Below are 26,049 nucleotides of genomic sequence, written 5' to 3' on the forward strand. Positions count from 1 at the left end.
AAATACCCCTGCATTATCAAATCTCATCTAATAGGTAATTCCGTCAATTGGAGTTGTTAACTTGCTGACGAGGCATGCCACGTCAGATCATGTGGGCCCCACCTATAGGAAAATTTTCAAAATTGCCCCTGCCTCTCTCCCAACTCCAGAAGAACTCGGCTTGGAGCTCATATCCTCCTTCGTCTCCAAATCCACTGCATCCTCACTCTCCCTTGCATTGCCAACATCTCTTCCCACCTTGTGCACCTCATGTCTCCCAGAAGCAAAATCATCCTCACACTCAGAAGAAGCCCTACCCATAAAGATGTCCCCTTTTCGCGGTAGAGTTGGGGGCGGCGGTGGCTGGAACGATTTCGATTGGTCAAAGCCGGGATTGAAGTTGTTGTTGCTGTGAGGGGGTTCCGAGTTGTTGTAATAGCCATGGCCGCGGAATGAGCCCTCAAGCGAGATCCAATTGATATGATATTAACCCTAAGAGCTGAAGAATAAGGAAAGGAAATAAAAGAAGTAAGATGAAAGCAAAATTGTCATTCAATGTGTCAGCAAGCTTACAAAGAGCCCTAATATATCCACTCGGGATTGCCTACGATCGTGACACTTGTCAGCCATCTAACACGTTAAACTAACCCTAGCAATTACACAAAACAGTCACGTGCAAGCCATGTGCACGAGCCAACATATTCAGAGAAATTAGTAATACGGTGCATATTGAAATAAACTAAGATTATTCTTGGTTGACCGAGGATTGACCAGCTCCAAACCATAACACCGATCCATTCCGATACGGTCCATACCCATTGAATTAGACCGGTACCCATTTCTGAGATTGCAGTGGTGGGCGTGCATGCTTGTTATTTGGGTCACAAAAATCTTTAAAATCAAAGATTTGAGTCCTCTGGAGAAAAAACGAAGGGCTTCAGCTGAAATGGGGTTTGCCACCTACCCACCAAGAGAGATCGACTTGATATATAATCTTTACAGTACATGTTTTCCAGTTTTGGAGAACTATGATAAGGGTGACAGTTTGACACTATATTCAAAGTCTCAATGACAATATATAGACCACAAACCCTTTCATCTATACTACAGAATGGGACAAGCTTATTGAAGATACCCTCTTTAATGAGCTCATCGGTGCCTTCTGAAGCAATGCTCTAACTAAACATATAAGAGTTTCTTGATGGCTAATTGCCCGTTTCCATAATTATTGGCATATTGGGTACACTCAGCAGCTAGGATTTCAATAACACTTAACATAAGAAATACAAGAGTTTCTTGTCATGTTACCCAGGGAATTGAAAAGAACTAATCTTTCTGTCTTTTCTTCCAAATTTTCATGTAAAGATTCAAAATTTGCAGGACCCAATTGGTAATTAAACAGCTCAAAGATTCCGACTTGTTGGGTTCTTTGTTTTTCAATTGCAGATCAACCAGCCTCAAAAGCCAAATCTCTGATAACCCTAGCTCCCTCCTCCAGTTTTTGCCGAGCCTCCTCCGGTTGGAAATGGAGGCCAAAGCTCTGGATTAATAGTCAAATTTTCAATTTCCTATGATCAGCAACTTTGAATAGAAGTGGGGGCAATTTTGAAATTTTCCCTATAAGTGGGGCCCACATGATCTGACATAGCATGCCTCGTCAGCTAGTTAATAGCTCCAATTGACAGATGATTGACTGAAAGACCAATTAGATGAGATTTGATAACACAGGGGTGTTTTAGATGAAATTAAAAGTTGAAGAACTAAATTGATTTCGGACCTAAACTACAGGATAGTAAATAGTATTTAGCTTATATATATATATAATTAATTAGAAATAGTACCCACCACCAATTATATATATATATATATATATATATATATATATAGAAAATTAGGAAGAGCACCTACCACCAATTAATCAAGGGTTCCAATACATAATCTTTTTTTTTTTCTCAATCATATTGACAATGAGATGATGGAAGAAGTAATCATGCACAAAGCTTGACTTTTCTTAAGATAGTTCACACTGTGATCATATAGACTCCAGTAATTTTGTAGACCAAACATATATAAGATAATGGAAATAGACCAAATGGCCATGATCAAGGACTACCTAGCGTTCACAAATAACATCTAGGCATGCATTAATCCAGTAATGGATGTTGGGAACTACAAGGTTTATACCATTAGTTTAACTAATATATACCCCAATGTGAAGCCAAATTTGTTAGATTGTAATTACTTATACAAACGTCGAGTTTATCGTTCTTAATTAATTAGTTAATCAGTTGCATTTGTATATGCATTTTTGGACATCAACCACTTGGCCTCATATATCCATGCTTAAGTGTGCTACGTACACACCGATGACCAACCCAAATTAGGTCATTTCCATTCCTTATTTAAAGACTAATCACATACTCTAAGTACGTTTATGATCATCCACAGAATGTAGACATTCCCTCAGTCAATAGTCGCCCTTCTGCCCCCATTTGATTCTTGTAAGAAATGGTCTTACAACTAATTTTAGATGCTGCCGTTTGCTATACTTTGGTGATTAGTTTAAATGACCTAACCTAGTTAGCTTGTTTACACATGCAAGAGCACAAGGTACTGCTAGAATTTGATTGCCGTTTAAGGAAGCCTTTTGAAGGAGCTACTCCAATATGCATGGTCTAAAGAAAGCAAATATAGTCGTTCTAAGCAAAGAATTAGACCCAAAGAAAAGCACAGTCTTTATTTCTAGTGCTACTTTAGAAGCGTGGCCCTCCTTTGGTAAACCTTTCTTTATGAGAGAAAGAGGTCTTTCAAAACTCAAAAACATATTGAGCAAAAGTGGATGAAGATCGAATATTATTGTTGTGATGAACAGTAAATCAAAACCAGACCCTGTATGGAAATGTAATGAAGATTAAATGTAGTCGTAATGTCACTCTCTCCGTAATCCACGTTTATATCTTTTAGTTTGGTTTATTACCACTAATTCACCGGCTTTGACTCCACGAGCACTTTCATACATAAATAGATGAAAGATCAGACTGATGTGGTTATTAACGTCATCATATCTCTGAAAAAATCACGTAACAAATAATCAAGAAAATGTCCATTAGTTCATAACTCTTGTATAAAATGATTCACATCATGACAAAGACTTCTTATTTGCCCCGGAAGAAATTTAGTATACACAGTTACTCCACTTCTTCCACAAGGAAGGATTTGGAGAGATGTAGTTTGTTATTAACAAAAGCCGTAACGTGATTGGTTTCATATTGATCGAAAGTCAAGTCGGGTGTGTCGGACGATCATTGTTTTTCACTATCACTTCAAACTACAGCATGCTCCAAATAGCTAGTCTAATACAATAGCGGTGAGAAGTTACTGCATAAAACTAAGGAAGGAATAGTATTTGTATATAGTTCTACGATTTCAGCACACATAAAGAGCGAAGCGTTTTAATCTTATTTATTTTAAAAATTATTTTCCCGAGTTTTCATTTCGGTAGTTCTACATATCAACCATAACAAAAGACGTTTTCATTTCAGCGTTTAAATTTATCAAAGTATCAAACAAAAGAAAATAATTTTTTTTTTTTTTCGATTTCTACTTAATGTTCAATCTAGATGGATAAAGTATTTACAATTTACTAGTGATCTACAAGAGTACGGGAAAATCAAAAGCATGAAATTGCAAATTTGTGAAAATGGTAAAAGGAAGGTGCGGCTACTTATTTGTTGTGGATCTAAGGCTCTAAACATCTAAGAAAACGAGAAAATCAATTACATAACATCATGAGACGGTGAAAATGGTAAGAAAGGGAAGCGCTGAATTCTATGGTTGGAGGACGCAGTTGACCGGCGCCCGGTGCTCCTTTCCTACCACTTTCTCATTTTTACAGAAAGCTTTCCTGCCACTTTTTACTTCAACGTCTACAACTTTATATAAAAGAATACAGTGATTCCAAAAACAATACCAAAAACAAAACGTGTATATATAAATCTAATGATCTGAGTCACTGTGTTGGTTAGAGACAGCCACACCCGCCGAGTGTCCCTCCTTCCTGCTTCAATCTTCTCTATACTTTTTAAAGTTCTTCTCATGCTCAATTGACTTTTCTACTCTGAAAATCAAACTCCGTGTTTCCCATCTCTCTCTCTCTCTCTTTTATCCAGTCTCACTCCATAGCCTATATATATACACCCTCCAATTTCAAACCAGAAATATCAAACCCCAGTTCTTCCTCCACCACATTCTTTCCATTTATGACTCAAGTCGCGATCGCACATTCTTTAATTTGCCGAATCCGTTTCATGTAATTGAATCTGTGTCAATTTGTCCGGTTGGTTGAGTTTCTGATTAGGATTCGAGAAAATGGGAAGTCGTCACGAGGATGGAGCTTCCGCGGAGAACAACTCCGACTCCGAGGTCATGGCGAGAGTGGAGAGGAAGGCTTTCAGCGGTCCTCTAGGCTCGAGCTCCTCCTCCAGGGCTTGGAGGAGGATCAAGAGCTTGGATAGGAAGAGGACTAGTAGTACTAGCACCGAAAACGATGACGACGAGGCCTACGTGGAGATAACTCTCGACATCCTCGACGACTCGGTGGCCGTGCACAGTGTTCAGGCCGCCGGAGGCTGTGGCCACGAGGACCCGGAGCTTGCCTTGCTGGCCAAGAAGACTCTGGAAGGCAAGAAGTCAGCGTCGTTCCGGTCGTCTCTCCTCCGCAACACTTCGACGCACATACGGCAGGTCTCGCAAGAGCTGAAGCGTCTGGCTTCGTTCTCGAAGCGAAACTCCGGCGCCGGCCGACGTTTCGACCGGACCAGGTCCGCCACTGCACAAGCCTTGAAGAGCCTCAAGTTCATCACCGCCAAGGCCTCCGCCACCAACGGCTGGGCCACCGTCGAGAAACGTTTCGACGACCTTACCGCCACCTCCAATGGCCTCCTCAACTCTTCTCTCTTCGGTGAATGCATAGGTACCTAACTTATCACTTAATTAGTTAACTAATTAATCTCAACGTACTTTTTTGTTCATTAACTAATTTATTTGGTTCTGATGACGTAGGAATGAACAAGGAGTCTAAGGAGTTCGCCGGCGAGCTTTTCCGGGCACTTGCTCGGAGACGCAACATTAGTGGTGATTGCATCAACAAGGCACAGCTTAGAGAATTCTGGGAGCAGATTTGTGACGAGAGCTTCGACTCTAGGCTCCAGACTTTCTTTGACATGTACAAATTTTTAATGCATTTTTCTCAATTATGTATCATATGGTCTGGACTCAATTTCCAATCTATAGCAAATCAAAAAATTTTTATATTAACTAATCGCGATTATTACGTTGCATGCAGGGTGGATAAAGACGCCGATGGAAGAATCACAGAAGAAGAAGTCAGAGAGGTAGGTGACACTGGCCGGCTAGTTTGATTTTTTGTTACTTAACATTGGTCCAAATTAATTTGTTCCTAACGTATATTAATTGCATGTGGAAATTTGGTTACAGATTATTAGTCTCAGTGCTTCTGCGAACAAACTCTCCAACATTCAGAAACAAGCTCAGGAATATGCAGCGCTCATTATGGAAGAGCTTGACCCAGACAATGTTGGCTACATTATGGTATGTTTAGATCCATAATTAGAATTATAATGGCTTTTAAGTCTTTGATTAAATTGTTTCACCCCGAAATAATTAATTTACAGGTTGAAAACTTGGAAACTTTGTTGCTGCAAGCTCCGGTGCACAAATCGGTCACGGTAAGCGACAGCCGAGTTTTGAGTCAGCTACTGAGTCAGAAGCTGAAGCCAACACAAGAAAACAACCCAATTACAAGATGGTACCAGAAGACCAAGTACTTCTTGTTAGATAATTGGCAAAGAGTTTGGGTTATGATGCTATGGATTGGGATAGTCTCAGCTTTGTTTGTGTACAAGTTTATTCAGTACAAGAATAAGGAAGCATTTGAAGTGATGGGCTATTGTGTTTGCATAGCCAAAGGAGGAGCAGAGACTTTGAAATTCAACATGGCACTGATTTTGTTACCGGTTTGTCGAAACACAATTACTTGGCTCAGAAACAAGACCAAATTGGGGGTGGTAGTCCCGTTCGATGATAATCTGAACTTTCATAAGGTCATTGCAGTTGGAATAGTCATCGGGGTTGGATTACACGCCGGAGCACATTTGACGTGTGATTTTCCGAGGCTGATTCACGCAACGGAAGAACAGTACGAGCCGATGATACCCTACTTTGGTAAAGACCAGCCTGAGAATTACTGGTGGTTTTTGAAGGGAGTGGAAGGATTGACTGGGATTGGGATTGTGGTGTTGATGACTATAGCATTCACTTTGGCCACTCCTTGGTTTAGAAGAAACAAGTTGAACTTGCCAAAGCCACTGAAGAAACTCACAGGTTTCAACGCCTTTTGGTATTCACACCATCTATTTGTGATTGTCTACGCTCTACTCATAATCCATAGCATTAAACTCTACCTCACTAAGAAATGGTACTACAAAACGGTAAGTTCCTCTCCTTCATTTGATCATCAATTCATGTTATTTTGAGTACGTACCTACTGTATATATTATTTCATGTGAATGTATATGAGAAGCGGATGTTGCATTATGATGATAATGACTACTTTTACGGGTTTGCAGACATGGATGTATTTGGCAGTGCCGGTTTTCCTCTACGCTTGTGAAAGGCTGATCAGATTTTTTAGATCAAGCATCAAGCCAGTGAAGATTCTCAAGGTAAAAACTAATTCTAAGTTGGTCCAACTAGTTCCTTTACTCTTGATTAATTTCTTCATTAGTGTTGGTGACACAATTGTGATATTAAATGATTGAAGGTTGCTGTTTATCCGGGAAATGTGCTTGCACTGCACATGTCTAAGCCGCAAGGCTTCAAATACAAGAGCGGGCAGTACATGTTCGTCAACTGCGCCGCAGTTTCTCCATTCGAATGGTTGGTAACACAAATTTTGTTGTTACATAATTTAGTTGACATTGTGACTGGAACTAAACTAATGATTTGTACGTGGGTATAAACAAACAGGCATCCATTTTCAATTACCTCTTCACCGGGAGATGACTACCTGAGCGTCCACATTCGAACACTCGGGGATTGGACTCGGCAGCTCAAGACCGTTTTCTCATCGGTAATTCATTCACATTTGCCCTTTAATACAACTCATGTCATTTTTAATTTGCATGATCTCACTGTTATGTTTTTCTGTATGAATTGGTCACTATAGGTATGTCAGCCTTCAACTGCTGGTAAAAGTGGGCTGCTCAGAGCTGACATGCAAGAAGAAAACAACCCCAGCTTTCCGAAGATACTAATCGACGGTCCATACGGAGCACCAGCACAAGACTACAAGAAATACGACGTCGTGTTGCTGGTCGGCCTCGGAATCGGGGCCACGCCCATGGTCAGCATTGTCAAAGACATCATCAACAACATGAATATCTTGAAGAACAAAGAACTAGACGAGTACGCAGTTTTGGACGATGTATTAGAGAGTGGCAAGGCAGTTAATAACAACAACAGCAGTAGTGGCAAGAGCAACAAGAGCAATAAAGGGTTCAGGACCCAGAAAGCTTATTACTATTGGGTCACGAGAGAACAGGGCTCGTTTGAATGGTTCAAAGGGATTCTCAATGAGGTGGCAGAGATGGACGAAAAGGGTGTGATAGAGTTGCACAATTACTGTACCAGTGTGTACGAGGAAGGTGATGCCAGGTCAGCACTGATAGCCATGCTTCAGAATCTCCACCATGCCAAGAATGGCGTAGATGTAGTCTCTGGGACGCGCGTCAAATCCCATTTCGCCAAACCCAATTGGCGCCAAGTCTACAAGAAAATCGCGCTGCATCATCCTGATAGCCGAGTTGGTAAGTAGCATTGCTAACCTTGCCTCAATAATTAATTAATTATGCCGCCACTAGTTCCCAGTGAGCAAAATCATTGATCTTTTTTTGTTGTGTATTTTGCAGGTGTGTTTTACTGTGGGGCACCGGCACTAACAAAGGAGCTGAGGCAATTGGCGCTGGACTTTTCTCACAGGACCTCCACCAAGTTCGAGTTTCATAAAGAGAATTTCTAGGCGAGTATTATAGCTAGCTATAGCACATTATCTGTTGTATATGCTTAGATGACCTAATGCCTATGTAAGTGAATCAAACAGTTTGGTTTTGGATAGAGATTATTAGATTAGGGTGAAGATTCTTTGTAAATTGTATTTCAGCCAAAGTGGGAAATAAAAGGACCACACCCACTTGGTGGTGGGTGAGTGCCTGCCCACGAGTAGTCCCATAATTTGAGGAAGTGGCCAAGAAGGAAAAGCAAAGGACCCGCCGCAGAAAGTGACCACCAAATAATGGAGATATGGTTATGGTGTGTCAGCTTGAAATATCACCACACCAGCCACAGCAAGAAGTGCCCAATTGCATATATATAACAATACACTTTATCTTGTGTTCCCTTGGGAGCTTTTTCCACATTTTAGTGAATTCTTTAGTAGGGTGTATGTCCGTTCTTTAATTAAACTTGAAGAGCCAAAGCAGATTTGAGTCTCCTTTTTTATTTTTTCATTATGCTGATGGCATGCTTACAAACTTGGAAGGGAGAGGAGGAATTGGGGAAATAATGAAATGGGGTCATGAGAGTCATCCCACTTGGATTTGTAATGCAAAACATTCTCCTTAAATGACCAACTAGTTAGATTATTGATTATTTAGATATGAGTGTATTAATTTTTGGATTATGGAGAAAAGTGAGTTTCGGTTTGTTATTAGAAAAAACAAAAACAAAAAAGTTCCCGATGGTTCTATGCTCAGCGCCGACGGCCGACCCTTAATGATGTGACTCTTGACAAAATTAGGGCACTATGAACTCCATGCTTTCTTAGTTCTCACCGTATTAGTAAATACAGGGCACAATACAGCTTCCATTTTATGTTAGTGAACGGACCATGAAATCACATCTGAAAGTTTCTTATTTACAACTGATTGACACCCCATACTTTGAAGAATACTATTTGGTCTATGAGATTTCTGCCGTTGAAGTTGGACAAATGTACTCTTCGATCTATTCCATGGTCAATCCAATGATGCTCCAGTCTTCGATCACTTAATGCTCAAGTCTTAACTCTTGATATGTGTACTGGGTACATGCATGAGCAAAACTAAGGACCAAACCTAACCTAAAAAGTGGTTTTGAGGTAGCCACATTATCTTGAACTGAATAACACAACCGTCATAGCGTTCTAGCTAGGTGGTCAGTAATTTAGTGCATACAGAACCATTTTGTTGGAAAATACCAATTTGAATTGGCAAGCTTAAACTTTTCTGGGAGTCTGAAGGGGGACTGCTCATATTTTTCAACATGTGGTTGGTGTAGATTACGTATTACGTACTAGGGGCTGGATTCTCCCAAATGAATATAAATTCCATGGTCAATACAATGATGCTCGAGTCTTTACTTCATGCATGGCTTCATGCCGAATTCCAAACACTAATTAAGCACATACCCCTCTTGATACTTCCAAATATGCATGTATACATAGCATGAGAAAATCCACTTTTGGATTTTCTGAAGGGTTCGTAAGGAAGCCTTAGCGATCTAGGTGAAATACAGGAATACACGTTTGACTTGGCAAGCTTTAAGCTTAATTAGCTGGGATCATATTTTCAACTTGTCGTTTGGTACGATTATGTATTACTAGGGGCTGATTCTTCCACATTATTATATATACATTTCAAAAAGTAAGATCTAAGATCTATCTTTTGACATCCTTAACCAATTAAAGTTGTCATTCATGATTGTTATAAGAACATATTGCTATGATTTCAATTGCACTTGGACCCAATAAAAAAATATAGCTCATGAGGAGAACCCATAATTCGTAGCTGACCTAACATTAGCTTACGTATATGTGCATCAAACAAACTGGTCAACTGTGGAACATAACCTCACCCGTCGATGGTGCCCAATTTGTTTTGGCACCCTTGGATAATCGGATTCATACTCTTAAGGATTGGTCATTTTCCGGCCGTTGTAAATCAGGTATTATTTGACGAATTTTTCTCTGATAATTAGGCACCTAATAACATTGCAGCCCTGGACTTTTTCGATAATGCAAGCTAATAAAAATTATTACAGCCACACCTATTTATAGTAGTCACTGGATAAAACTCTAACAAACTCATGTAACTGACTTTTACATAAGGTAAATCCTGCTAGGATCCAGTTAAGCAGATAACAAACTGAGCCACATCAGCACATTTCATTCTTCAGCAAATCTTGACCAGAGTCACAGGGTTAACTTGTTAACACCTCCCTTCAATCTCAGTGGGGGGTAAGCACACTAAGATTGGAGCTATGTGTACTGAATATTGGGCTTGTGTAAACCTTTAGTAAGAATGTCTGCAGTGTGCTTAGTAGTAGGAACATATTGAAGTAAAAGATCATACCTCTGCACTCTTTCTCTATCAACATGAAAATATTGCTTTGCATATCAGCTCTTGATGTATCCATACTAGTTCTATGATTTAAATTATTTGCATATTTTTCTTGACAGATGAACATCTCATTATATTTGTGACTTATCTCTTGCTTTCTTAGGCCAATTTCTTTATTCATAGTAGAATCCCACTCTGATTTTCTAATAGCAGCTTTAAAGGTCTTTGGTTCTGTAGCATCATGAATATCTAGTACAGAAGTAAAGTCATTGAAGTATGCAGACTCATCATAAGCACAAAAATCTTGAAATGTCAGCTTCTTGCCAATTTCATTTTTGGCTCTGGTAAGCATGGAATGTTGATTATATGCTTGATCTTGAGCAGAAAAAGTTCCATCAAGGATATCATTACCAATACCATTATTCAACACATATCCGAGATTAGGAGCTGAAGAAGTACCAAATGTAGGACCACCGGAGTTGTATGAAGACTTAGCAATAGCAAATCCAGAGCTTGACATCATAGTATTTGGTGGTATAGCATATCCAAAGTGTGTAGTGGAAGCAGAAGGTGATGTATTGTTGTGAAGCACACTTGACACCACAGGAATCATATTAACATTATGATGTATAGGAGTAGATACAGCACAATTACTAAGGTATTGAAGTTCACGAGGCAACTTACTAAGGTATTGAAGTTCATGAGGCAACTGCAACTGTGCATCAGTATGATCATTACTTGTCACTTGCTGTTCTCCCCCATCAACCACAGCAGGAGAGAAAAGAGAGTTACTCAAAGCCGAACTGATTGGAAGAACAGCATTCAGACTAAGGACATGCATCAGGCTATAGGCTGTGTAGAGTAGCAGAAGAAGAATAGAAAAAACCAGTACCAACAGATGAAAAACCATGTGCAGAAGCAGAAGCACTAAAAGCACCAGAAGAACTAGCTCCATTGGTATTACATGCAATCATTGCAGTAAGAGTATAAGGTGATTTTGCTCTTTGAGAGACATAGTTTGACTTGTGATGGCAGTCCAAGGCTGCATGTCCTTTCAGGCCACAGATTTGGCAAACCACAACAGACAAGCTTGGATGATCAGATGGGATATCATTCTTGTAAAAGCAGTTCACAACTGTGTGTCATTTCTTTCTGCATATTTGACATTCTACATTGAAGTTTCTATTGTTTCCAAACCAATTGTTGTTGCCATGATTGTAATCACCATAGTTTCTGTTTCCTCCTCCAAACCATGTGTTGCTAGGTTCACCGTTTCCATTTCTTGCATTACTACTCCAGTTGTTGGTAGACTTCCCCGCAAATGACTTGCCTTTGTTGCTACCATTGTTTTGAAATGTGGAATTGTAAGGCATGTTTGAGCTGTTGCCATTGTATCTGTCACTTCCAGACTAATTCTTCTTGTATTTCTCTCTGTTATCTCATTCATCAAAAGCGTAAAAACGAGTTCTTTGAGAGTTGTTTCTTGTTACCATTGCTGACATGTAAGAATGAGTTTGGAAAATGCCTGCAATGTCTCTCTCAGCAGTTAACAATTGGGACCTGAGATTTTCTAGAGTGATGATGAGAGTATCTCAGGCACGAATGACAGTTTTAATCATTGCATATTCTACAGGGAGCCCATTTAGAGTCACAACAACTATGTCTTCATCTGAAATAGTAACCCCAACAGAAGCTAACTGATATCTTACACGCTTCACACGAATCAAGTACCTCTCAATAGAATCATTTCATTTCTTAATTGTTTGAAGGTCAGTCTTGAGTTGCATTATGTTAGCTCTAGACACAGTAGATAATCTTTGCTGTAGATTGAGCCATGCCTCCCTTGAAGACTTGCTTCCAACCACAATGTCCATTATTTCATCATCCACAGTTGCAACAAGAAGACTAAGCAAAGCCTTATCTGTTTTCTTCCACATTTTGTAGGCTGCACTGCAATAATCTCACCTGTTACTCCCGCACTATCAATGATCACATACTTTATAGGACAAAGAGTATTGCCATCGATATAAATAAATATGTCTTGTCCCTCTAAAAGAGTTTGAAATTGATAGCTCCAAGTAATGAAGTTATCGTAATTCAATCTTCTCGTCATCATACCAAGCAACATATAAATCTGAAACGGAGGTTGACTAGCGGCCATATATACTCTAACCAGAGTTTGCTGACACCAAGTAACTATGTCAAATAATCCAACTCTAAAATGAATCAATGAAATTCCAAATTCACTAATCACCAAATTTTTGTTTGTTTTTGACTACCACCAAACTTTATGAAAACTTTGTTTTCAAAGCCACCGTATGGCTTGCAACATGACTTCATTTTGTTTAATTCAAGACTTTGTCTTTAAACATCACCATCCAACTCTCCGTAACATCACCAATCAACATAACTTTGTTTACTATTCCAAAAGTTTTAGTGCTTCATAGACCAATGCAAGTTTTCAATCATAGCAACATCCATCATATGTAGGAAGAATCCAGCAACGATACACATGTATAGTAGTGTAGATACTCCAAATACCAGTAAACTAGGTGAATTGAAAAGATAATACCATGAATTTGCCCGAAGATGTTCGATGAAAGGCCGCATAGAATAACAACTCTTCAACGTGAAAGTCAGACAACTAAGCCTCTGAATCCATTCCAAAATCAAATATGCATAGGGCAACCACTAGAAGCAATGTTTAGTCAAAACAAAATAAGGTATAGCATGAACACATAGACGCACAGTAGGTATTCGATAAAATGCTCGAACAATTAAGATCACTTCAAAGCAATGAATCAAGTGATATCCATAATCGTACATAAGGAACACATGACCAAAAGCAGGATCTGAACATACTGTAAATCCCAAATCTTAACGAGTAAGAGGTTTTGCTGAGAGATTGTAGTACTGAAGCAGTAACCCGCAAATCGAAGTAGACGAGCACAGTTGGAGAAATTAGGGCACAAAATGCAGTGTACTAGCTGAATTGAGATGATGCGGAACCATAGAACAGGATTTTCAAAGCTCCGAGAGCCTACACTGTTGCAGAAGCAAGCTATGAGTCACTTTATCATCGAACCACAGATCTAGGTTTTCACCTTGACGCAACATAAAGAGACTTGAATGCGGAAGAAAAGAGAAGAATCAGACACAACTTCAATAAGGAGTAGAGCACAGGATCAAGATTTAAGAGTCATAGCTCTGATACCATGATAACATTGCAGCCAAGGAAGCTTGATCTCAAGGTAGAAGCTGAAGATGAGCAAGAGAGAAAAGAGAGAAAAGAGAGAAAAGAGAGAAAATATCTAATTGAGTTTTTCAATAATGCAAGCTAATAATAATTATTACAACCACACCTATTTATAGTAGTCACTGGATAAAACTCTAACAAACTCATGTAACTAACTTTTACAGAAGGTAAATCTTGCTAGGATCCAGCTAAGCAGATAACAAACTGAGCCACATCAGCACATTTCATTCTTCAGTAAATCTTGACCAGAGTCACAGGGTTGACTCGTTAACAACACCAACCCGGAACCATTTCAACTTCCCTTATTAACCACAACAATCAAGTTATCAGCTAGAGTTGCTTTAAATTTTACTAAATTGCCTCATCAACTACTTTCTCATCAAACACAATTAGATTGTTTTTTTTTTTTTTACAAAAATAATTTATTAAATGAAAAAGAAAATAAATAAAAGATGAACATGAAGCCAAAATCCCTTAGCCTTAGAGAAACTCAGAAGAGAAAAAATTCAAAAGACAATACCAAAACAGTCAGGTGCATTTCTCACCAGTCACCAATACCAACTTAAGTAATTCTCTTCTCCTCATAAGTTGGTAGCTAATTGCTACTAGTTTAATAAAAAGGTTATTAGTTCCATCTCCATCCAGTTAAGAAAATAATGGGTACTGCATACAAAACCTTCTGGAATTTTCACGTTTATTGACTGACCGGCCAGTTGAACAAACTGAGTGATATGAAGCTGATAAGATCATAAGATCTATCCACGATGCATGGGATCCATTAGGGTTTTAATTATTATGTTATTCTTCCGATCATTGTTAGAGAAATAATGTAATATAGCTTGGGGAAGATTAGGGATTCCATAGGATTTAGGATTTTGTGTGTGTGTGTAGACACACACACACACACACACACTCGAGTTCTCTTAATGAAAACTAGATCCTGTTTTAGAGATCAACTGCACTGTTTTGCTCTCATTTCCTTGATCGTTTCTTACAATTATGTCCTCACTGGTTCGAAGATTTGCTGTATATATCTGTACATGGCTTGCCACAACCCTTCCATGTTCTTGACATTCATCATGTCAAGACCCCCACCAAAGGTCTTTGACAACATGAGGAGAAGGTGATCGTCAGCTCCTTTAAGTAGGGCTACAGAAAGAGGTGGTTGATCAAGATTGTGGAAATGTGTTGAGACTGAACTGCACAGTCGCTTATATTTTGACTTGTACTTATGCTCTATGGTCTATATACATGCATTTTTCTTGTTGTTCCTCTGACGTACGAGCATTATGTCGTAATAGTATTTCTCTCCAAAAAAGTGGTCGCGTTGATTGGTCATTGCGAGAGATTAAAAATTAAGCAGTGCCTGCAGATTTGATTGTATGAGAAATTCACTGTAAAGAACAAAATTAGTTCTATGATATTGTTACTGTTGGAATTTGAGTAATGTTATATATATATATATATATATATATATATATATATATATTCTAGATTGTTTTAAAACCCTAACCGCTCCAAATTTTCAAAACCCTAGCCTCCTCTTCACGGCATCCCAACCTCCCTTGCCAAAAGCATAGCATCCATCAAGGATGTTACTGCAAGCTTTGCTACTTCCCTCGCTCTTGCGGGCTCTGACGTTGTCGACATCTCCCACCTAAATGATGGAGGCAACAGATCCAACTCTCAAGCTTTTCTTCTGGCCAAACCTTTGACAAAGAAGAAATATGAAGCTATGGACCATCAACGCCATTTCAGGCGCATTTGAGTCCTTGATGGAGGCTTCAAAGTGCAAACCAGTATGCAAGGATGGTTTGTGTTTGCCTTTGATCTGAAAAGAGACTGAAACAAGGTTATCGGGAGAGGGCCATGGTACTTAGCCGATCTCCTGTACTGCTGCAACAATATGATGGGCTTGCAGATCCGCTTGAGGTTTCCATGAATCACCTCTTCTTCTGGGTCAAGATTTCAGGTATTCTGCCTACCCTAGAAGACGGGAAAACTATTATGAATGTGGCTTTGATTGCAGGAAAGTTTCTAGACTTTGATCAAAAGCTATTTGATAACAAAGGCCTGATTAGGGTTCATGTAGCACATGCTATATCCCAACCTTTCTTTCTGAAACGTATGCTGAAACTTCTCCTTGGTGTGGATAAAGAAATATCCTTTTTCTTTGAGAATTTACATGTCAAGTGTAGGGACTGCAATCTAATTTTCCATGATCAGGATATATGCCCTCTTAAGGCTACACCAAAGGAGCAGACTAATACTGAAACACAGGTTGCAATTGGGACTTCTCTGGTGTCCCACTTTCCAGGCCTCTCTGATCTTCGCTTTCAAAATGGGACATTTCATTTTCATGGAGTGCAGGCCCCCATACTGCCATCTATTGCTCGGAATCTGTTTGGGGCTCCATCTGCGCACAAATCTAGACGTCCTATTGTCATTAGGAATGAAGATCTGAGGCCTGAAGTGGCAAATACTGTGCTAGCTTTACCTCATGCCTAGACAGACCAAGCTGCAGTCAAAAGAGGGCGTCCATCCTCACCATTCACGTCCCTAAAAAAACTGAACACTTTTTGGGGAAAGCAATTAGGCTACAAGTCCATCCATGCTCTAAAAGAAGCTGAAGGTGCCGGAATTCCACACAAATTCTCTGCCAAGTCTCTTGGACTAATTGAGGGCTCAGGGGGAATCCTGATTCCTAAGGAAGGAATGATCCCAAAAGAAGACATGTAGCCAATCAAGAAGAAGAAGGGAAGACCGTTGGGGTCGAAGAACAAGAATCCCTCTAAGAATAAGAAAGTTTCTGCTGAAGAAGTGCTAAGTGTCATCTACCCTAGCAAACCTCCAAGCCCTAGTGTTAAGGGCAAGGAGAAAGTTTAGTTTATTTTCATTTGAACTTTGCCTATTTACTTGTCATTGGTAGCATTGTTTATAGGCTTTCTTTGAATAAGTAAGCATGGGTACCGTGTAGGTACAAGTTTCTTGTTTGTGTGTTGGCATCCCTATACAATGCTCTAAAGAAGTCAGTTTGAGTTGGGTTGAGTCAGTCCTGTGTGTCAAAGAGTGTTTGATCTAGGAAAGTATCTTTTGGGTTTAATATGTTTTATTTATATAAAGATATTTTTCTGTTGATCAAATCGGTTTATTGAAATCCTAGGTATTTTAGGATTTGGTATTTTTAATTTGTTATCCTTAATCAAAAAGATTTGTTTCCTAATAGGAATATAATTAGGGTAGAATCTTGGTTGATTGGAGCACACATTGTTTCTGAATATATTCAAAAAAAGAGATGTCCATTTGGGTGAACTAAGGACACAAGAATTATTTGAGTAGTCTTGCTTGTTTGCTTAAGATGGAGTCATCATAAGAGTCAAAACACTTGGTCCATGTTTAAGTGTTCTTGGTCATTTGTTCATATGCATAAATTCTCTTGAGATCAGTAGAGAAGCTATGAAGAAAGGAGAGCGATAATTGGTGATCGTTCAAGTGAAGAAGGAGTCCAAGATTGAAGACAAACTTCTTGTTAGTTTTGTCTAGTGATTGTAGCCGAGCTAGTGCTACTTGAGTTTGTAAAGAACCTATCTTTCATCATAAATAAATGGGCTAAATACAAATTACTACCATGTGGTTTAGGTCCAAAATCAATTCAGTCCCTGAACTTCTAATTTCATAAAAAACACCCATGCACTTTCAATTTTGATCTAATAGGTTCAATTTGTTAGTTTTCCGACAATTGAGTTATTTAACTTGTTAATGTGGCTCGTAGATGACCTATGTTTTATGATGTGGTGTCAAGGTGGTCTGCATAGTCAATTTAGGAGTGAGTCCTACTATTAAAAATAAATAGTTTTTCAACAAATAATCCAACTATAACTTGAACCCATAATAGAATATTAACGAATTGAACCTATTAGATCAAAATTGAAAGTGCATGGGTGTTTTTGATGAAATTAGAAATCCAGGGACTGAATTGATTTTGGACCTAAATCACAGGGTACTAACTAGTATTTAGCCCTAAATAAATTGTCTTTACTTTGGGTTCTCAAGAGTAAGAGCCCCGTAGTGTTTTTAATCTCATATTTGAGGTTTTCACTGCGTAACCAAAAATCTGGTGTTCTGTGTAAAATTTTTGGTTTCTGCCCAGTAAGGATTGAAACGTACCTATCAATCCCCATTTTCCAGAAAAACGTTTTATCCAAGTATTTTCATACCGTCAAATGATCGAACCTAGTCTATGTATCTCTGTGGTATACCACAAACTCTTTATCTACCCATAGATGGTAGAGGGAGGATATGTAATGGTCATTTCTGGCATGAGTAATAGTAATATATCGACATGATATTCTTAAAAAAAAAAAAAAATCAATATATTCTATGTTTTTTTTTTTTTTTTTGTTATTCTTTGGTGTGTAGTTCTCTAATTAATTGAAAAGCGAAATCCCGTACCAGAAATAATTATCGTATTTGTTAAGGATAACAAGATGTTCCAAGTGGCAATAGCAAAATATTAGCACTAAGTTTAGACCATTTTCACCTCAATCCTCTTCTCTTCAAAGCACATTAACAAAAGTGATCATGTTACTTATTTCACAATGATACTCGTTATACTAATGACATGTTTGCTGAATCGTAATGAGAATGAGAATTGAATATTGAGTAAGGAGGACATTGGGTAGAATCAAATCTTGCCGACGAATGTTTCAGCGATAAAGATGCATTGCTTTTTATTTTATGTTTTATTAGAAGTTTTTGTGGATTGTACTTTCAAAAAAAAAATGATCTAAAGAATCAATGTGTGCGGACGCGCCTGAGAGAAAGAAGAGAGTTTCCTCCCTGTCCGGCGGCGAGCTTTTTCGCCGTCGTCGGACGGGCCATTGTTGACCCCTTATGGATCTGGTGAAACACGGTGGTTGTCTGTGAGGCCCAGGAGGAGGATATCGCAGCGGTAGCCAGGTTTTGGTTCGTCCCTCGCTGGCTCGATCAGTAGATTGGAGTTCAGGTTCGGAGGCGGCCAGCTTGTGATGCGAACAGGGCGGAGCGGCTGGGGTCTAATTGGATTGCGTTAGTCTGGTTTGGATCTCAAGGATCCGATCTGGTATGGAATTTCTCTATGGCGCTTATGCTTCAATGGGACATGATTTGGGATATCTGGGATGTCGCATCTCTATGGTGTGATGGTAGATCGATGACGGAGGATGTCCGACGATGGTGGCGGAGCGGGGCGGTAGAGGATCTGCCGGTGGTGGGGTCGGGCCAGGCTTGGCTGGTGTCTGGTGTATCTCCTGCTTCCTGGATTGGGCCTTGGGTTTGGGCCCTTTTCTGGGTCCAAGTCTGGGTTGGTTGTTTAATTTTTGGTTTTAGTATTGTTTATTTTAATTGGTTAGCATTGTCTCGCCTTTGGCGAGTAATAAGTCCCTGCCGGTATCTTGTAGGGTTAGTCGGGCTTTGTGCCTGTGAATGCACTCAATGTGCCTTAGTTGCTCTAGGTTAGCAACGAGTTATTTGCTTTGTCAAATGGTCGCTACCGCCCAGTGGCAAGATGAAATTAAGTGTCGTCGGATTTATCATCTGGCGGTAACATAGTAGGAAAGCTGTGTTAAAGCTGGGAATTATGCTACGTTGTAATCGAGTTATCTTTCCATTATGTCACTGTTATTTCAAAGCAAATGGAGCAGCCAGTAGAGCGCTCTTTGCTAGTGGATGCTTGTTAGAATACAAGTATTGTGTAGAGATTCCTGATATTATTTCGGGACATACTCTAGTTGCTTATTGTAATCAGGGGTTTAGGCTCAATGTTTAGACCATTTTCACCTCAATCCTCTTCTCTTCAAAGCACATTAACAAAAGTGATCATGTTACTTATTTCACAATGATACTCGTTATACTAATGACATGTTTGCTGAATCGTAATGAGAATGAGAATTGAATAGAGAGTAAGGAGGACATTGGGTAGAATCAAATCTTGCCGACGAATGTTTCAGCGATAAAGATGCATTGCTTTTTATTTTATGTTTTACTAGAAGTTTTTGTGGATTGTACTTTAAAAAAAAAATGATCTAAAAGAATCAGTGTGTGTGGACGCGCCTGAGAGAAAGAAGAGAGTTTCCTCCCTGTCCAGCAGCGAGCTTTTTCACCGTCGTCGGACGGGCCATTGTTGACCCCTTGTGGATCTGGTGAAACACGGTGGTTGTCTGTGAGGCCCAGGAGGAGGAGATCGCAGCGGTAGCCAGGTTTTGGTTCACCCCTCGCTGGCTCGATCGGTAGATTGGAGTTCGGGTTCAAAGGCGGCCAGCTTGTGATGCGAACAGGGCGGAGCGACTGATTGCGTCAGTCTGGTTTGGATCTCAAGGATCCGATCTGGTATGGAATTTCTCTATGGCGCTTATGCTTCAATGGGACATGATTTGGGATATCTGGGATGTCGCATCTCCATGGTGTGATGGTAGATCGATGACGGAGGATGTCCGACGATGGTGGCGGAGCGGGGCGGTGGAGGATCTGCCGGTGGTGGGGTCGGGCCAGGCTTGGCTGGTGTCTGGTGTATCTCTTGCTTCCTGGATTGGGCCTTGGGTTTGGGCCATTTTCTGGGTCCAAGTCTAGGATGGTTGTTTAATTTCTGGTTTTAGTATTGTTTATTTTAATTGGTTAGCATTGTCTCGCCTTTGGCGAGTAATAAGTCCCTGCCGGTATCTTGTAGGGTAGTCGAGCTTTGTGCCTGTGAATGCACTCAATGTGCCTTAGTTGCTCTAGGTTGGCAACGAGTTATTTGCTTTGTCAAATGGTCGCTACCGCCTAGTGGCAAAATGAAACTAAATGTCGTCGGATTTATCATCTGGCGGCAACATAGTAGGAAAGCTGTGCTAAAGCTGGGAATTATGCTACGTAGTAATCGTGTTACATATCGAGTTATCTTTGCATTATGTCACTGTTATTTCAAAGCAAATGGAGCAGCCAGTAGAGCGCTCTTTGCTAGTTGGTGCTTGTTAGAATACAAGTATTGTGTAGAGATTCCTAATATTATTTCAGGACATACTCTCGTTGCTTATTGTAATCAGAAGTTTAGGCTCAATATCCCCCCCCCCCTTTGTATTCAACAGTTTCATTAATCAAAGCTTGAGGGCAGTTGCACCAGCCCTTCTTTCAAAAAAAAAAAAAGTTTTTGTGATTAATATTTTGTCGGACAATCTGTGTTTCTTATATATTACATTTTAGGCTCATTGGGTTGAGGACAACAAGCCCAGATATTGAATTCGAGAAAGATAAGCATTCACCATCGCAAAAGTTCCATCGGCACCATTTTCGCACCTCGTTGTCCTTGTCTTTACTGAACCACTATTCTTATACAAGATGTTTAATTCTCTGTCGACTAGAATTGCACAAAGTGGTCATATGTTGCTGATCCTTTATGATATACGTGATACGGATGAGATGTAAACATGTTACTAAATTAGAATGAGAATGAGAATTTGGGAGAGTGGAACTTAATTGCGTGGGAACGAGTCATTCCATTGATATGCGTACTACGTTCTTGAACTTATAACTCGAATGAAACACATTCCCGTTAAGGTATTCACTTAAATTTTATGTATGCAAGTCAAAACTAGTTCGATCATAGTCGATACAAACCTCTCGTAATGCGACTCTCGAAAAATCAGGAGATATTAATCAACATAGAGTTCGACACTCATATCATGTCAGTCAACATTACCCCTCAGATCATATACATTTTTTCTTTTTTCTTTTTGGGTTGGAGAAGATCACAAACCTTCTTATTTACAGCTCATTCACACTAGAGAGGATAAATACAATTTTGTTTTTTAGATTTGTGCCGTTGAAGTTGAATAAATACTCTTTCGATAATTAATATTCGATGGTCAATAATACAATGATCGATGCTTGAGTAAAGACTCCATTCTTAAGTCTTAACCTACCCTCGAGACCATAATTAAACACCACTACTTTTGATAAACTTCTAAATTTATGTATATACATCGCATGAGCAAGACTAAGGACCACACCAATTGTTCTAGGTAGTCAATTTGGCGCAATACAGAACTGCACTTTTGAATTGGCAAGCTTTAAGCTTTGCTGGGATTGTATTTTTCAACATATGGTTGGTATGATTCTGTATTACTAGGGGATGATTTCTTCCACGTTATACATATATTTCAAAAAGTAAGATCTAAGATCGATCTATCCTTTTGAAATCCTTAAAGTTGTAATTCATGATTGTTGAATTATAAGAGCTTATGCTATGGTCTCATTTGTACTTGGGCCATGTTTGGTTCGCAGAAAATATGCATTAGGAAATGAAACTTTTTCCTTTTTTGCGTTTGGAATGCAAAGGAAATAAAATCATTTCCTGAAGTAAGGGAAAATAAGAAGAAAAGTGGTTCCTTCCAAACTTCAAAGGAATTACTTTCTCCCCTTCTTTCCTTGCATTTATTATTCACACCATTATTTTATTACATTATTTACAAACTTTTTAACAACTTTCCTGATAACTTTTTTTACATTACCAAACAACGGAATGGAAAGTTCTTAGGAAATTTCATTTCCTTTCCCATGGGAAAGATCAAGGAATTATTTTCCTTTCCGTGAATCAAACAAGGCCTTGGACCCCAATACACAATATAGCTAATGAGTTCCCAGCTGACCTAATATCAGCTTATATTATGTATGTACGTATTTGAATCAACGATCGACCAATTTAATATGGTCATGAATATAACCTCACAGGTTGATAGTGCCCGATTCTCATTTCTGATTGTTCTTGGACAATAGGATATCGTACCGTTTAGGATTGGTCATTTTCCGGCCGCAATAAATCAGGTACTATTTTGAAGCACCAACCCTACGCCAGAGACTAGAATATCCCACCTACCCTTGACCACAATACTTTAAATCCTAAAACCTTCGGTTATCAGTTGGAGTTGCCTCATATTTATGCCTCAACGATACCAAAGTTTCTAATCCCACCTTGGAGGCTGTTCAAATTGATTGAAAACATTAGAATTATTGCAACTTCCTTTCCCCAAATTTCCTTTAAGCATATCTATTGGGAAGACTTTGTAGCTGACGCCATTGCAAATTTAGGACATGTTGTTACTTTTCTTATGTCTTGGAGTGATAGGGTTCCTAGTGTGACTTCTAGAGCCTTGATGTTTGACGTTGTAAATATTGGTTGCCCAAGAGACTTCCTTCTAAGTATTTTATTTCAAAAAAAAACGATACCAAAATTTCTCGTCTAACAATTAGGGTTTCATTAACTTTTATTAAATGGCCTCACCAATACGAACTTAACTCTTGTCAAATGCACAATCAAGTTGGTAACTAGTAGTAAGCTACTACTCTTGAGTTTATTAAATAGCTACTTAGTTTCCATGATCTCCGGCCAGTTGAGAAAATGAGTCCTGCATACAAAACCATCGCGTTCCCTTAGCTTCTGAGATTTTCACATTTACTTACCAGCCGAACAAAATGACTGATATGATGCTGACGAGATATATATATATATATATATATATATATATATATATATCCTGGATGAGATCCATTAGGGTTTTTAATAGAATGTTATTCTTCATTTCTTCCGATTATGTCCTCACTGGTTTGAAGATTTGCTGTATATTTCTGTAGATGGCTTGCCGCAATCTTCCAAGATCTTGACATTCATCAACCCAAGAACCCGAAAGCATCCTGTTATCACATGACGAGAGAAGAAGGCTCGTCTCTTTTAAGTACGTAATCAGCTGGACTACCAAAGATCGACATGGATGTGAAGGGTGTTAAGACTGAACTGCACAATTGCATTATATTTCTAACTGTGCTTATGGTGCATGCAGACGTGTCAATAGCCAAAAAAAGTATTTCTCTCCACAAAATTGACCATGTTGATGGATCATCAAGACAGGTGTTACACATTGAGCAGTCTTTACGATCGATGCAGACCTCACCGTATGAGAAATTTACTGTAAAGAATCGAATTAGTTCTGTGATGTTATTGCTGTTGAAATTGAGTAAATACTATTCTATCAATTCTCGGTCACGATGTGTTTTCACTTTGTTTTCAAGTTTTAAGCCTCATTTTGAACATATGGATACAAGTGCAATGAATATAATCGTACTAGCACAAATTGTATTCAACATTGCCTGGGTGGGAAGTGGATCATGTTGACAAAAGGGGTTCTAAGGTCCAGTAGCCATATTACGACCAGAGCTGGGATTGTTTAAGATGCCATTTTGAATATGCAAGCAAACCTGGGATTCTTTTTTCAACATTTGGATGGTTATGATTTATGAATAGGCATTACGAGGGGATGAATTCTTCCACATGATAGATAGGGGTAAAGTTACAGTTCCAGCAGACAACAAGAACTGATACAAAATAGCCACAATGTAGCGAAAGATCTTTTAACTTACTGTGCAGTAGACATTGTTATGGTACATTCCTCTTCCTATGCTAGAGTGCAGGGATGAGAGAGCATAAGATCTCTGACATGGTCCCATCTTACAGTTTAACTAATCATGATAAACAAAGAACCTTAGGAAGGAGAAGAAACAAGACCTGACTGGTAACATTGAGATCAAAATAGCAGATCATCCAATGATAGACTATAGCTATAAGTAATCTCGACAACATAACATCGAGCAATGAGAGACGATCAAAACACTAAATGGAGTTTAAAGGTTTATCAGTTATTACTGGCAGAAGGAAAAGTATCGACTATTGACCCTTTTTCAGGTCCTTGTTATTAGAGTCATTGCTGTTATTAGAGTCGTGTGAATGCTCACTGGGGATGGGAGACGATTCAGTCACTAATTTTTCAGTAGAGTACTTCTTAATTCTCAAGGAAATAAGAATGCTCGACATAATTCCTAGTACAGGAAAAAGGTATGACCAAACTTTTGATTTCTGGGAGCCAGCGGCTGAAGAAACAGCAGCACCAGCCAAGCTGCCAATCGACGTGTTCTGTAAAATCATCGGCATGCATCCAATAACTGTCGGGAGCAAGAAATCCACAACAAACCGAACTTTCGTCGCAGCTAGGGCATAGTTTATAATATAGGAAGGCATTGGCGAGAAGCGAGCAAGAAGCACGAATCTCCAACCATCCTGCTCAACTCCTCTGGAGAGTACAGCAAAGTACTTGTTTTTCTGTACCCATTCCATTGCTGAAGTTGAACTCTTAAATATCAACCTGAAAGTTACACAAGCATTATAGCACTTCCCAATAGCAATCACTGAAATACAAACACAGAGTGCAACCTACTCAAACAGAGCATTAATCCCTCATATTGGCAGGAGGGGAAATTGAAGTTTATGGGGGTAGTCACATTATATAAAGAACGCAAGGTCTAACGAGCAATGCAGCTCACAGGTTAGTATACTACCCACTTGTACTCAATTCTGGTCTGGGTCATCATCCTCATCCATGGTATTACCATGCATTTCACATTGATTTCTGATAGATTAAAAGTCTTGCTACTTGTTCAAATTAAGATGTATGCAGAAGCCCAATTCTAAACGGGTATGCAAATGAAACCTGCCCTTCCCTCAAAAACTAAACCACTCCTATAGATGGATGTAAAACAAAGCCAATAAACTATCACTCTATCTGATCCTCTGTTACAAAACAAAACCCTTGATTTCTCACTTCATGCTTTCTCATACTCGTAACTCTTCCAGCCAAAGAATCTCACACAAAATAAGACAACTATGCTCTACCACAAAAGCATTAAGCAGCCCTTCACAATAATACCTATTAAGCCTTGCTCACATTACAAAAGGGTATTAGCTTCCATAGTTAAGGTTGATTCCTCCAAATTATTATTAATGCTACCAAACTAAAAGTCCCCAACTTATTCTAGCCTAAAACTTGTGAAATAATAAATGCCCCCATAGATTAAAATTAATTAATAATTATTAGTGAGATTTGTGTAAGAGGGAGAATTGGATTAGTACCTGCCGATCCAGAATGAGAGGGAAGCGCCGAGGAGCTTGGCGGCGAAGACGCAGAGCACCGCGGGGAAAAACCCAAAGAGCATAGAAGCGGCGGCCTCGAAGAAGACGGCGTAGGGCAAACAGAGAGCGAGAGTGAGAGTGTGGATGGCGACGTAGATTGGGATTGCCCAAACCCCTAAGCGATCAGACAATTCAGCAAAGACCTTGATCAAAGCGTCCTTGTCCCACCCGTATTGCTTGCTCACCTCCCTCACCGTTCCGACTATCGCCACCGCCACTCCGATCGTCCACCATTTCTTCCCCATCTCTCTCTCTCTCCCCGCAACTCCTATCAAGACTCCACAGTCTCTCTCTCTCTCTCTCTCTCTAAATAGTACGGGCTACTGAGA

The 26,049-nt window shown here is 39.4% G+C and overlaps 2 protein-coding genes across 2 annotated transcripts; one reads left to right on the forward strand and one right to left on the reverse strand.

Annotated features, from left to right (window-relative positions):
* Positions 1 to 4,001: 4,001 nt before the first annotated feature.
* On the forward strand, positions 4,002 to 8,556 carry LOC112196847 (respiratory burst oxidase homolog protein D). Its single transcript, XM_024337313.2, has 10 exons — positions 4,002 to 4,951; positions 5,041 to 5,203; positions 5,324 to 5,372; positions 5,476 to 5,589; positions 5,673 to 6,488; positions 6,627 to 6,722; positions 6,821 to 6,936; positions 7,027 to 7,129; positions 7,226 to 7,865; positions 7,968 to 8,556. Exons 1-10 carry the CDS (start codon positions 4,348 to 4,350, stop codon positions 8,075 to 8,077), a joined length of 2,811 nt encoding a protein of 936 aa, XP_024193081.1. The 5' UTR covers positions 4,002 to 4,347; the 3' UTR covers positions 8,078 to 8,556.
* A 15,517-nt stretch (positions 8,557 to 24,073) lies between these two features.
* On the reverse strand, positions 24,074 to 26,014 carry LOC112200858. The gene is made up of 2 exons (XM_024341866.2): positions 25,661 to 26,014; positions 24,074 to 24,896 (listed from the first exon to the last, which is right to left on the reverse strand). The coding sequence occupies exons 1-2, from the start codon at positions 25,963 to 25,965 to the stop codon at positions 24,422 to 24,424; spliced, it is 780 nt and encodes a 259-aa protein (XP_024197634.1). The 5' UTR covers positions 25,966 to 26,014; the 3' UTR covers positions 24,074 to 24,421.
* Positions 26,015 to 26,049: the final 35 nt, after the last annotated feature.

Source organism: Rosa chinensis, chromosome 4 (assembly GCF_002994745.2).
Source record: "Rosa chinensis cultivar Old Blush chromosome 4, RchiOBHm-V2, whole genome shotgun sequence".
In the NCBI taxonomy this organism is placed as follows: domain Eukaryota; kingdom Viridiplantae; phylum Streptophyta; class Magnoliopsida; order Rosales; family Rosaceae; genus Rosa; species Rosa chinensis.